Source organism: Symphodus melops, assembly GCF_947650265.1.
Source record: "Symphodus melops genome assembly, chromosome: 7".
NCBI classification, from domain to species: domain Eukaryota; kingdom Metazoa; phylum Chordata; class Actinopteri; order Labriformes; family Labridae; genus Symphodus; species Symphodus melops.
In genome coordinates this window covers 14,370,216-14,383,812 of record NC_136697.1, presented here as the reverse complement: position 1 = coordinate 14,383,812, position 13,597 = coordinate 14,370,216, and the positions used below count along the sequence as shown (strand labels likewise).

Sequence of the window (13,597 nt, the reverse complement as noted above, 5' to 3'; positions counted from 1 at the left end):
CAGTCAACTATGTTGACCCTGCTGTATGAGTCGTGTTCAAAGCCTTATATCAAAGTAGAGAGAAGAAGAGGTATTCTAATCTCTGCCAAGGACTTCTAAACAAATCTACAGCCTGTATTGTGCTCAGCAGTTTTTGCTCAGCAGAGAAAGTTTCAGGCACCCATGGGAGACTCTCAAGTCTCTCACAGCCTTGCTGAATGAAGGCCAGTGTCCAGCTCCATCTAGTGGCCAGAAATGTCAATGCTTCTTAGATTTTCCACCTCTTCTGCTTACTGCTTCTGCTTCACTGGAGTGAAGTTGTGAAATCTCAAACTACTGTAAGGATGACAAGTGTGTCTCATTTACAGAAAATAAGCTGCACTAATGATACACACATTATTCGTTGGGAAATGGAGGTGTAAATGTGTGTATTTGTGTGAATGTTTGCACAAGCATATAATGATATGCATTATTTCAATGAGTGCATTTAGAGGCAAATGCGACAACGTGAGAAGTCAGTCATATAATGCTGTTTAATAGCAGTACTCAAAAGATTGATGGTTATTATAACAGCAGTATCTTAGCAACTGCAAAATCTCGGCAGGCATCAGTCAAATGAGAAGGCTCAGTTCCGCCTGCGACTCTACTCTAATAACAGGGAAACAGCTGAACCCAGCAGTCAGCCAAAATCACGTACTGTGACTGTACATACATCTTATTCACAGCATCATCACCAAGAGAAAAAAATAAATCACACTTCAAACAGCCCTGTCTCTCCCGGACAACCAAACGTATACACTACCTTCAGCATGGTTATTTACACTATTCACAAATGATACAGAAAAACAGTCCATTTTCAAAATGCAAAGAAGAGAAATCAAGTTCTTGTGCTTTTTCTTATTACTGCACAGAAAAATGACGACAAAAAGAAAAACAAGTACATTCATTCTCCCAGGATGCTGACGAGTGTTTTCAAGGTCTTCCAGTATGGCAGTTGGTTGGCAACGTCAGACAAACAACAGACGAGCACTTAACAACAGATCTGCAACAAATGGTTATTCCTGTAATAGGTTAGTTTGCTGACTATATTTTACAATTTAATTATTAATCATCAAGTCTATAAATATGAGAAAATAGTGAAAATGCTAAATACAATCTCCCAAAACTCAAAGTTCGAATACAAGACTTTTCATGACAAAATGACCAAAAGCAAATCCTGACATAACAGTAGCTGTAACCAGCACAGAGCAAAGGCTTGATCAAGTTCTTGGGATTAAATCTAAAAAAAACACAACTCTTTGATATCATAACACAATTGGTGATTGGTTTCTTTCTAATTGATTTTTTAGACAAATTGTTGCAGCTCTGTAGCAGAAGAACACAAAAAGTCAAGAATGAGGACACGAAATGAGACAGACAACGCTCCCTGTGAGCGTTTTTGTTCATTTGAAGTTTTGCTTTTGAACTTCTTCTTATTGTTCTCCTTACAGATCAGCTGTCCTGAAACTAACACACTTAACGTCACAGCATCAGTGAAAATACTTCAGTGTAATCATAATGGGGATGACAAGGTTTTTGTCTTTACAGTATTTACAGTATACACGCGTGGTATTGTGAAGTGTCCGAGTAACTCTTACACAGACCTTAAAACACTGTTGGAAACTTTCAGCAGAGAGAGATGGAAAACGTATTCAACCACACACACTTACATTACAGTCAAATAAAAAAATACATTCAGCAGGTATGTTTAAAAAGGCAAACATCAACAAATATACTGCAATAAACAGATCTCCTACTCTGTGGATGAAAACAATCCTCATGGCACTTATAAACAAGTTTCTCTTTGTGTTTTTGCTTCAGTAATCAGGCATCAGTTGATCATTCGTAACCTGCCTTTGGCACTCAGATGTATTAAAAAAAAAAAAAAAAAAAAAAAATTGGGCTCTGTATATATACAAGGGTTCTGCCAATTTGAATATCAGAGCCATCTAATATGAAACCTAAATGAAAACAGATTTTCATTCATTTCAAGTAAAAATGGCATGATAAATGTTCTGTCTTGTTTGCAAGCCAGCCCCTGGTGTCACTTTTGGAGTTTCTGTTTCTCGAACATTATAATTGTATCTGAATGAAAGGTCACTATGTACAAATCAACTATATAATGCTGCAAAGTCAGCACTTCATTCACTTGTCATGTTGTGACTGGCACAGAAAGTGAAAATCGGGTTGAATATATCAAATTGTTACTTGTTGAAGTGCACCTAATTTCAGCGACTCATACTTGCTTTTTCACATCTTTGTCTTGTCTCTCTTTCATGACCTTGATTTCCTTGCTTATACACTCATACCATGTTGTATTGATCTATATGTGTTCGGTGCCACTTTCATTGGCTAAATATATGGTCCCATTTGCCTGCTGGGAACATTTCCATTAACCCTGTTGGCTCTGAGTTAAGCCCAGGGTTTTAGCCATCACTACAGTAACTGTCACTTTGTTCTGTATCACATCTGTAGGACCTTGACCCACTTTGGGCTTCGGGGGAAATTTTGTCAAATAAAACCAGACTGTCTTCTATAACGGAGAATTAATGGCTGTGTGTGTGTACGTGAGGAAAAAACCCTCAGTTGTCAGTGTTTATATATTGCAGTCTGCATACTTTTATATTTCCCAAAACACCTCCCTCTCCCTTTTTCCTTTCTTTTAGTCATGCTCTTATTTTGTAGTAGGCTCAGTTTTCTGGTGCAATCTCCTCAGACGTCCACTTGGAATTATTGGTCATTAAAAAATACATGGCATGTAAGAAGGCAAACGAACAGAGAGCATGCGGTTGGCAGAAATAGTGCTGACATTTCAGTCCTGCACTCTGCTCCAGAAAGACGTGAGTTATGGTCCCATATCCTTATGAGACAAGGTTAGAGGCATTTTAGCACACACACACGTCCCGCTTCTGGTATGCACAGAATACTAAATACTCTGTCACTTGTACAAAAACACATTAGCATCTGCTGTTTGTGTCTCAAAGAGGAAGAGATGGCAAAAGATAAAGAGAGAGGGATTTTGTGTTTTCCTGTCATCCATCAAAGTTGTTTTTACAGTCGGTTTATTGGGCTTATGAGTCACCTCCCGCTTCAGGTACTTTCATAATGTTAGGGTTTTATAATTTCATTCAAAGAACCTTGTTGGCAACCAGACCAACAGGTAATATAGAGTAGAACAGATGGGTGGCGGTCGTGTTAATGTCATCGAGGGAGAAAACGTCCAACTCCTCCATCCTTAAATAATCTGCACGAAGCCAGCTTTTAAGTGCTATGTTCACCTTTATCACTGTCCACATCCTGTGAGCCCCTGCTCTGCTGTCTTCCTTTTCTGTTTTATGTCTTTTGTTATTTCCTCTCTTCTGCCTCTTCTTGCCTCAGTAGCAGGAGAGAGAGGTAACTCTGCAATGCAGACACAGCAACAACCTCAGTCCACCTAACCAATTAGCATGAGTCAGGATATGAATGGCAGACCCAGCAGCCAGTCATAAAGAGAGCCTCATCATGGGTGGCAAAAAAAAAGGAAACGAAAAAAAAAGTGTGTGTGTGTGTGTGTGTGTGGGGGGGGCAGACTGAATGGCAAATAAAGATGTCAGGAAAAGAGAGGGAGAGAGGGAGATGGAGAGGAGTATGGACAGAGTGAGGAAGAAAAGAGAGATCTATGTAAACAAAAACAGAGTTCTGGATGCTTTATTCATTTCCTCAACAGTCACTGGCCAGTCTGAGTCCTGTCATTGCAGTTCTTCTTGCTCAACAACTGGCTAAGATCCATCAGCTCCCCAAGCTCCCCTCGCTCCAGAGCCCCCCTCAGCAGAGCTCGGCTCAGCCCAGGGGTGTGCTGCTGAGACATGTAGACCTGGCTACTTGGAGGGGGCATGGAGGGTGGAGGCAGAGACACGGGGACCATACCATGGCTGCTCAGGATGTATCCCTCAGGAGCCGGCCAGCGCAAGGGAAGTGGCTCGCCATACTCCATGGGGGCGCTTGGTGCTGAAACCACCCTCCGCCGCTCGGGCGAGTCCTGGGGGGTCATGGGGTACACATACTCTCCTGCAGACTTCCTGAGAGGGGCTTTGGGGGTTCCCCTCCCTCCTTTTTCCTGCTTGCTCAGGCAGACGTAGTGCTGGCGTGGCGTGTCATTCCCTCGTCCCTCGCCGCCGTGTCTCCCGCCTCCCCCCTGCTGGAAGAGTCTGGTGGTCAGATAGACAGAGGGAGGGATACGACAGGGGGAACCCAGACCTACAGACCCTCCCCCCAGGTACGTCTGGCTGGTGTCCCAACCTCCTGAGTTGGAGTCCGACAAACGTAGGCCTCTGCGTTTCTGCTGGGGTGTGTGCTCCGGGGTTGGCAGGAAACCCGGGTCCAGCTCCCCAGACTTCACCCATCCATTGGGCATGACAAACAGGGTTTCCCCACCCTGGGTGCATGGACGCTCCCCACCTCCCTGCCTTGTCACACTAAGCACGGAGCCTCCCATCCCGCCACCACTACTCAGAAGGCCTCTTTCACGTCGCTGTATGGCAGACTGGGAGCTGTTGCCATGGCGGCGGTTGCTTGGTTTGTGGGCCATGATCCAGCAGACGGCAAGGCCAGAGAGCGCCGCCCCAATGGTGAACGCTGAGACTGCAGAGGCCACAAGCAGGTTAAGGGAGACCAAGCTCTCTGGTTCTATCAGCAAACTCTGCTGCAGGACTCCTAAGGATTAAAAGACACAATAATGAAGATGACATTTAAAGGAACAGCAGAATGGACTGCCTCTTTAAATATCTGTCCACAGGGTGCACTCTAAAATGATGATCATTGTTATTTGGGCTGTCTCGCTCTTAATGTTTCATAATAAATCAATAACTAAAATAACACTCATAATTGGTGATCATTGTGTTCAGCTCGTCTCCAGTCTGGCCTTGAGGCTCCAAAGGCTCCAGGTTCAGAGGCCTGCAGTTGTCATCAGCACAGCTCAGACCACAGCAGCTGTCTCTCTTTTTCTCCCCACACTTTCCGTCCTGCAGTCTTGCAGGAGAGTCTCTCCTCTCAGCACATACCATTACCTCAGTGTTTCCACCCAGCTCTAATCTATCCCATCTGCAGACACAGCACCAAACGTCGGCCCCTGGCTCAGGCTCTGCTGCGCTTTTCAACGCTCAGAGTCTGTCAGGTCTGCAGTCTGGTAGCGCTGACTTCTACCGATATCAGTTTCTGAGAGTTGGAGCAAAACTAGAAGCCTGTGTTTCAGTTAAAAATAAACAATCTCGGAAGAGACATTTTAAACAACTTTGAAACTGGCCTAAAACTGTCCAGAAAGACTCAGCCAGACTGGAAATGTCTTTTTTAAGATTTTGCTGACTTTGTAAATCCAGATCAAAATTCAAAGAGCCCTCCCTCAAGCGATACTGCAGCGACATCTGAGCCCCGCGAAAATAAAGTGACATCCATATTTTATGCTATTTCAAGCTTGCTCATCGGCTACCCTTGGTCATCCTACTCAGATGTGGTTTCAGCCTTGAGAGAACAAAGCCTTGTAACCAGGAGGATATATCATTTTCCCATTGTGCGGTATAGCTGTATTGTCTACATCTCACATCCTCTCTAATTAAACTGTCTCACACTAGAAGCACGTCTGACCTATGGTAAGTAAAGTTGAAACCAGAATCCCAGTTCCACTCCTACCTGATTCAACAAAGAGACAAATACCCTCAACAATCTCAGATGCTAGAATAAAGTTTGGATGGATTCTGCTGCGCTGTGCGGAAGGAAATCTCAATCTTAATGCTTAATTCAAATTAGCTTAAATGGGGAAAAGTCATCAATGTTCTCTCTTGGATTTTATTTTTCCAGAACAAAATGTTCAGTGACAAAAAGACAGTGTAATGAAAGATTCAGCCACAAGGGGGAGCCTGCTCTCAGTCTACCACCCTCAGACTGAAGCGTCCATGTCACAGTGCTGCAACCTACCATCACAGTCGCCTAGATGGGAGGAGGTGTTTCCATATTCCACATCTTGTTGAAAAGGCAGCCTGCAGTCAAACAGATCAGATCACAGATCATTCATTTCTCTTCATAAAGAGACCGAGCAGGGAACATTTCATTAAGTCTTCTTTATTCACTTTATAAAGTCCTGGGATCTCTCTCATATCTGTTGACAGTCTAACATTCAAACTGAGTGAAAATAACTATTAACAAAAGTGGAAATGCTGCCATTACAAACTAAGTAAACAATACTTGAAAGGAAACATTTGCTAATAGAAATCACTCATTCATATGACATTTATTGATATGTCTTTTCAGTGTAATGGGATACACTATTGATCCCATTATTGATTTTCTCTTTTTTTTCAACACTTGGCAAAGAGGGTCAAAGATCAGGGTCAGTCGACAGGTGGTGATGATACAGTGACTAACCCTCATAAACAGAACTGATAATATTGTTACATGCTGTGAACTGGAATATAACTGAATGAAGGACAGTTTTTAATACTATGATTCAGTGATTAAGGTTTTTATTAGGTACCCCCAAAACATTAAACACCATACAGCCACATATGACAATTGGCTTATAATAATATTTAACAATGATAATAAAATATAATGTTAAAAACACAAAAAATAGAAAATACAAATACTTTTAAAATAATGGTGATCTTTTAATCTACTTAATGTATTTTTTTTTTAAAACCCCAAACACTTATTTTAGAGATTAATGAAAACTCTTCAACTGCAATAAATATAAAAAAAAGAGAGGAAAGAGAAACTTTTTTTTTTTGCATCATCAGATTTTCAAAAGGACAAACATTGATTATTTAAGTGTAGATTGAACATTAAAAAAACACATATTAAAGAGAAAAGGGATAGCTTTTAAATAAAGCGTTTAATAGATGTGGACCGAGGATCCATTGTACTTCACATAGTCAAATAATGAATATTTTATACTTAGAGATTTTAACCACTTAGCCATGCTGAGTTTGTTCAAATAATAATGGCCTCTTTTAAGTAACAACATAATATAAACCAGTATGTGCATGTTAAGTTATTTATGAATCACTATATTATCTACTGTATTTTATTTATTTCTCCTTCAGTTATGTTTCTCTTGTTTGTTTATTTTTTTACATTTGAAGTTATTACACAAAAGAACTCCTTGGTGGGCATTAGGGAAAAAAAGTCCAAGGTCCCCATTTAATGGAGGGGAATAAAATCTGCATATTTGGAACAACTTAAACTACACCACCCTTTCATAATTTTAAAGCATTTATTCTCAAATGCACACTCGACACAACAACACAAAGGATTGCTGTAACTACAGCAATAAAACTCCCTCAGCCCACAGAAACTAATGCAGTGTTTGCAGACAGCAAGTCTGCAGAGGTATGATACTATTATAAGGAAGGCTGGCGTGTGTGTAAATTAGTGTACATTGTCCTCACCGTGTGCCTGGTCTCAGGAAGGAGCAGGTGCTGCCTCTGGTCCAACCACAGTAAGGGTCCCTGGAGGCTAAACAACTCCTGCAAACACACACACACACACACACACACACACACACACACACACACACACACACACACACACACACACACACACAAACACAACATATGAAACAGTAAGTTTTAGTGTTCCATGTTCCAATATATTTATTTGTGAATTGATTTAAACATCTTTCCACACAGCAGTCACACAAACTGTAAGTTGCTCCTTGTCCTCAGTTTCTTGTGATTTATGCCTGCTGTGGGATTAAGGTTCACATCATTCAAAAATCTTCCCCATATGTACAGTAATACACTCCTTGTTAGTATTCATCATTCATAAATCATCTATTCTATTTTACAAGCTCAAGACTTTCTAGAGTCAAGCTAAATGCAACATGTATATCCAAGGAAAACAAATGCTTCCATAATTATTAATAGTCACAAATCTGGAATAAGAACACCAGAAGGAAACAAAAGTTGGCCAGTGAGCAGTTCCTTGGCTAATAGCCACAGCTACATTCAAACTGACCTCATTATCAGCCAAAGAAATATCGAGGGAAAGAAAAAACTCTCTCTCTCACAGTTTGTTTCTTACTTCATGCAGCGTGAGTGCAGGTGGCATCGAGACGTAGGTACTCGCACCAGGCAGGAGGAGAAGGCCAGTAGCAGAGTGTGACTGGTCCGGTCCAACGACAGAGACAAAAGCTGACGGGCCTGAGGAGAATCCTCACCACATCTGCACACACACAGACACACACAGACAGGAGGCAGAGTGTAAGGAGGTGGTCAGTGCACCCTGTTTGTCCTTAAATCAATCTGTGATGGGTTCAAAGGTCTCATCTGTTGGTATTTGAAGACAGACAGACCCAGTGCTCCCTGAGAAAAATGGTAACACCAATTTTATTGAGACCTGCACAGGCACATAAACCAAAGCTGTTTGGTTTGAAAAAATAAACACACTGAAGACAAGACTTACTTTTCCTCTACCATTTTAAAATGGTCAGGGTCAAAAGCTAATCCATCAATCTAAGTAACATAGGTTTCCGGTGCTACAAAACACTGTTTGATTTTATGATCGATTAAACAACCAACCAACATTCTGATTGTCACTGCTAATTCACAAGAAGCTGAAACTTTGGTAAATCAATAAATCAATTGAGCGTTTTTCAAGCAGATGCTGAATATTCTCTATTTCCAGCCTCTGTATTTGCAGATTTTATGCACAAATAAAAGTTTTTGTTCAGATGAAAGAAACATTTTTACTTTGACACTTTTTATACATATTTTACATATTACATATATACATATTAAGTTTTGACATTTTTTGTAAGCTGTAATCAGACATATGAAGGTAAATGACTGTTATAACATTGTCAGTCGCTGGAACCTTAAAATCCATTCTTATTATTATATATTTGAATATACTTACATTTAGAAACCAAAACTTAAAAATCCCAGGCAGAGCCAATTTAGAACAACCAAACTCATACCAATAAAGATCTGAACCTGGGTGTCATGATTTATGACCAGCTAACATTTGAGATGCAAGTGGCCTTGATTGCCTGGTCACATCCATTAACAGTATCAGGAAGATCAGACCTTATCCGTCAGAACATGACACACAGCTCCTGCTACAAGCATTGACTATTACAACTCTTAAAATGGCAGGTCTTCCTGCATGTACTATCAAAAGCCTGCAGATTAAATGCAGCAGCACGATTGATCTTCAACCTACCCAGAAGAGCATGTCACTCCACCATTTATCTCCTTACACTGACTACCAGTTACTGCTCATATCAAATTTAAAAGTCTGCTGCTCGTTTACAAAACAGCAACAAAAACGGCTTTTCCTTACCTTTTCCCAACATTAACTAAGACATTAACAAGACTCTTCTTCTCTGTGGTGGAACAAACTTTATAACTCCATTCAATCTGCAGAGTCCCTGTGCATCTTTTGGGAAAAACTAAAGATCCAGCTCTTTCATGAATACCAAAGACCTTAAGGATGATGATAATGATGACGGTAATGGCGATGCTTTTGTTTGATAACGATAAATTCAAGATGCTAATATATTGATTAGAGTTGTCAAGAACAGCCGATAATGTTGTGCATTGCCTCTGTGCATTTCTTGTCAGCACTTACTGACAATGATTCCTCTTTTTTAGATCCTCGCTTGTGTTGTACTTGCTCTCTGTCTGATGTATGTCGCTTTGGATAAAAGCATCTGCTAAATGAATTGTAGAATTGTAGTGTAGAAAAAAATCGGATTAGTTTTTTTACACTAAAATGCCTTAAAACATGTTTAAATCAAACTCAAAGTAGAGCTGAGAACAAACTCACAGCTTCTCAGTTCTTAAAAGCAGGTCGATAACATGAGTCCTGATCTACCTGCAGCAACGTGCTGGGATGGATAATTTATTGGAGATCAAGCACAAATGTGGCTCAACTCCTACTCACTTCTCTGGGTTGAATCCTTCCACCTCCTCCAGAAACACACTGCTGTGGGAGACAGAATCTCCACTGGGAACCATCAGAAACTTCAGGATTGTTCCTCTGGTGGAGCCCAAGAATAAAACTGTACGGTTTTTATGTGGACCAGCTTCTGTGTCCACCACCATGGCTGTCAGCTGGTACCTAGAGACAGATATGTACATTAGATAACCCCTTTTTTTCAACTAGATCAATAAAAGCCTTTCTTACAGACAGGCTATGATTCATATGTTCAGATCTAAGCTTCTCATTTTCATGCCATAAAATGTTCTGTATGGGTGCTATAAAAAACAATTGAGTCCGTATGTGTACCGTCCCATAGTCTTGACCACCCAGGGTCTATGCCCCAGCAGTGGAACGGTCTCATCCATTAACGGGTGGGTCTTCACAAAGTTCAGCACCTCATCTGGCAGCGTGTTAGAGGAGCTAAATCTGGATCCCTGAACTGCACATCCTCCTGGTCTGCAGATGGAGAGAGGAAGATAAAAACAAGAACGAGGATAATAAATACAAAGAGAAACGACAAAGAGAAAAAGAAAGAAGCTGCTGGAGGTTGTTTTAGAATATTTAATGAATGGTTGTGAAGTTGCAATGTGACTGAAATGGAGCTTACAGCAAAGGAGAAAGTAGACTATTTATGAGACAGCTGCTCAGGACAGCAGCACTGCAGTATCCTGCTAACATCATTTTTTAATAACAGTACCTGGGTTTAGGCACTGCTTCGTCCGGCACAGGAGTCCAAATAGACTCGGGGGATTTCTGCTCTTTAAACCTGCCCTCAAACACATGAGCGAGCTGCTGCATGTCAAACACACACACTGCAGAGCCAGGGATGCTGCCAAAGATGAAGAACAACATAGAATTCATGAGGAAAAAATATTTATTTGCTTTTCGTGTTCTTTTTTTTTGTGCCGCTCAATACCTGTTTGGTGGCGTTGAGAAGAGACCGAGGATGACATCGCGTCCTTGCATGTGAATGATCCCGCTCGTGGCGTGTAACAGGTTGAAGTAAAAGTGTGAATCTCCGGGGACAGAGCAGTTAAGTCGCGCCTTCAGGAATGTAGTCCACTGTTTCTCCAGGACGCGCTGAGAGCCACCAAGGTCTGCCTTACACACGCGAGCCACACGAGAAACCATCACCTAGAATAAAACAAGCAATGTCAAGTCAAATGGAGGGATTAAATTAAAAAATAGGAACAAAGAGATAAAGATAATCTATTCATTATAATGTTCTAATTTATTCCAATAATTATCTTGACATAAAGTTGACAGAACAAACAATTTAGTTTAATTTTTAATAGGAGTCAATACCACCTTTTAGCCTCATTCATACATTTTAATGCTCTAATGCATTTTAATTTTTTGGTCAATTGTTTTGTTAAGTCAAAATTGTGCAGATTTCTTTTTTTTTAAATGCACAAGAAATGTGCAAATGCTCATTAAATTTGAATTGCATAAAATTGCATGTGAGAGAACCTTCTCTAGATGATGAAACTCCATGGCCATCTCTCTGAAGAAGAAATATATATGAGGCCCCCACTCCATGGAGCTCACAAAGTATGGCTCTGAGGAAAAGTCGAATGAGAGAAAACACGATTAGTCACACACAATCTGAACAACAGTGTTGCAGCGACTGAGGCCAAAGAACCTCCAAAGTTTCTGACATGGTGCTGTAATAACACCAACATAAAGTGCTGGTGTCCACCAGCATTGCTCATGAAATATTGATGTCTTGTTTAATTTATCATCATGGACAAGAGGATACACATTATCTAACATTTATTCATCCGGAGCTGTTCCAGCTTTGACCTCAGTCTGCTTGTTATTTTCTCCATGTAAACAGATTCAACTTTTGAATTGGAGACTTGTGAACACCTGAAACTGCAGAGTCTGACTAACCTCTATACATTGCTCTGTGTGAACGTGTTCCACGTACAATAAACCTAAATATAGACCACCTCAGGGTTAGCTTCCTTTTAATGTAGTTTATTTCATTTAGCTTGCACGGTCTTATTATTCACAAATTAGCCAAAAGTCAAAACACACAAAAAAACAATTAAGTTGTCCGGCTCTTCAGGTTCATTTATGCATCGTTTTGGAACTGAAAAGCACCTCTGAACCATTTGGAGTCGTGTTTGACCGTGCGGAGGGCGGGGCTGTCACCAAGGCTGCGATAGATCACAGCATCGATGGCCAGGAAGTCTGTCACAGTGCCCGTGAAGAGACTTCCATCTGAGAGAAGTGTAGGGAGAGGAAAGGAGGAGATTAAGAGGAAGGGGAAGGTACAGATGGGGAGATAGCACAAGGTCAGGAAGATTAAAACCAAACAAGCAATGCGTCGAGAGGTCTGACTATAAATCATTTGCAAACGTAAACACAAGGGCATAAACGCTTCAATGTCTAGAGCTGAAAACTGAGTCTGATGTCTGCTAGATACAGTGAATTCTTCATCTTTAGATCACAAACACATTTATTTGCTACCTGCAAATAAAGCCACGTTGGCATGTCGTGGATCATATGGGCACCTGGCCATGCCACTCACAGGCTCTCCCACTAATTCAAGGGTGTCTCTCTGCAACAGGAAACAATTATTAAGACAAACAAACTGGCAGCTCCACAGAGAAAGATGGCTGACAGATACTGTAGATGGATACTAACAGTGTAGTTGGCACACAGTGGGTTGAATGCGTTTGTTCCACATACAAACAGGCCATCGTGCTGCCTGAGAAGAACCTTGATGAAATTACGGCACTCTCCCTGTTGTAAAAAAAAAAAAAAAAAAGACAAAAGGAAAAGATTTTAGAGGAGAGGAAATTACACAATACAGGACAACTTGAAAGAGACCGTTCTAAAGCAAAGCCAAACACCACGAGTCAGGCCGATAAGACTCCCGGTGTGTGGTATGAGAAAAGCAGCTAGTAACAATTGTTAGAGGAAATAACACTCTCAAACACACTTCATCTGGAGAAACAACAGGACAGGATTTTTTGAGCATGCCCTCAAACTGGTGGCTGCTGGTTGAGTTATAATTTAAAGCTGTTTCCTACCACTTCATCTAAAACATGACAGCACTTGTCACCCCCTTGGTTGCTCCTAAAAAATGTCTCTGATTACAAAAACTTGCAAAGATGGAAAACAATAATTGCCAGCACTTGTATAAGCCTGAGGAAGTTCACCAGGAGCTAATATAAATGGGCCTTCTTCAGGGAGACTGCAGTTTAATTTTATAACTGCAGAGGCTAATAAAAGCAATTATTCCAGTCAATAACTTTTTAAAAAATGTTTCTCTAGTGATAATATTATGCAGTAGCGCTAGTTAATTTGTAAACCTTTTATACCTTCATTTCTCCATGTCAATCAGAGGTAGAAGAAAGAATAACATTCCTTGAGAAGTAAACTCACATGCTAACAGCTAGAGTTCAGGGGCATCTAATCTTTGTAATGTACTTTCAAAATGTTCTTGAAGGTAAATACTTGAGAAATGTCACAAAAAAGTCATAAAGTCTTAAAATGATCACCTCTAAAGCTTATTCATTAAAAAAAAAGTTATAAAAGCTTATTCATCTTCTCCTGTTGCCAAGCAAAGAGCAACCTCCAGAAAACATTGCAAAAATGAATCTGGAATGACCAG

At 40.7% G+C, this 13,597-nt stretch overlaps 1 protein-coding gene across 2 annotated transcripts in view; it reads right to left on the bottom strand.

Annotated features, from left to right (window-relative positions):
- Positions 1 to 493: 493 nt before the first annotated feature.
- The window catches only part of LOC306826731 (semaphorin-6B-like), a 31,913-nt gene continuing 18,809 nt past the window's right edge, over positions 494 to 13,597 (bottom strand). For both annotated transcript variants that reach the window (XM_079348226.1, XM_079348227.1), the window contains 12 exons: positions 12,625 to 12,723; positions 12,448 to 12,538; positions 12,079 to 12,198; positions 11,443 to 11,531; positions 10,889 to 11,106; positions 10,670 to 10,801; positions 10,279 to 10,428; positions 9,934 to 10,110; positions 8,071 to 8,211; positions 7,437 to 7,514; positions 5,968 to 6,029; positions 494 to 4,710 (listed from right to left, as the gene is read on the bottom strand). In XM_079348226.1, coding sequence (XP_079204352.1) covers positions 3,725 to 4,710; positions 5,968 to 6,029; positions 7,437 to 7,514; positions 8,071 to 8,211; positions 9,934 to 10,110; positions 10,279 to 10,428; positions 10,670 to 10,801; positions 10,889 to 11,106; positions 11,443 to 11,531; positions 12,079 to 12,198; positions 12,448 to 12,538; positions 12,625 to 12,723 — 2,343 coding nt within the window. In that variant the 3' untranslated portion in view covers positions 494 to 3,724. The remainder of the gene's footprint in view (positions 4,711 to 5,967; positions 6,030 to 7,436; positions 7,515 to 8,070; positions 8,212 to 9,933; positions 10,111 to 10,278; positions 10,429 to 10,669; positions 10,802 to 10,888; positions 11,107 to 11,442; positions 11,532 to 12,078; positions 12,199 to 12,447; positions 12,539 to 12,624; positions 12,724 to 13,597) is intronic.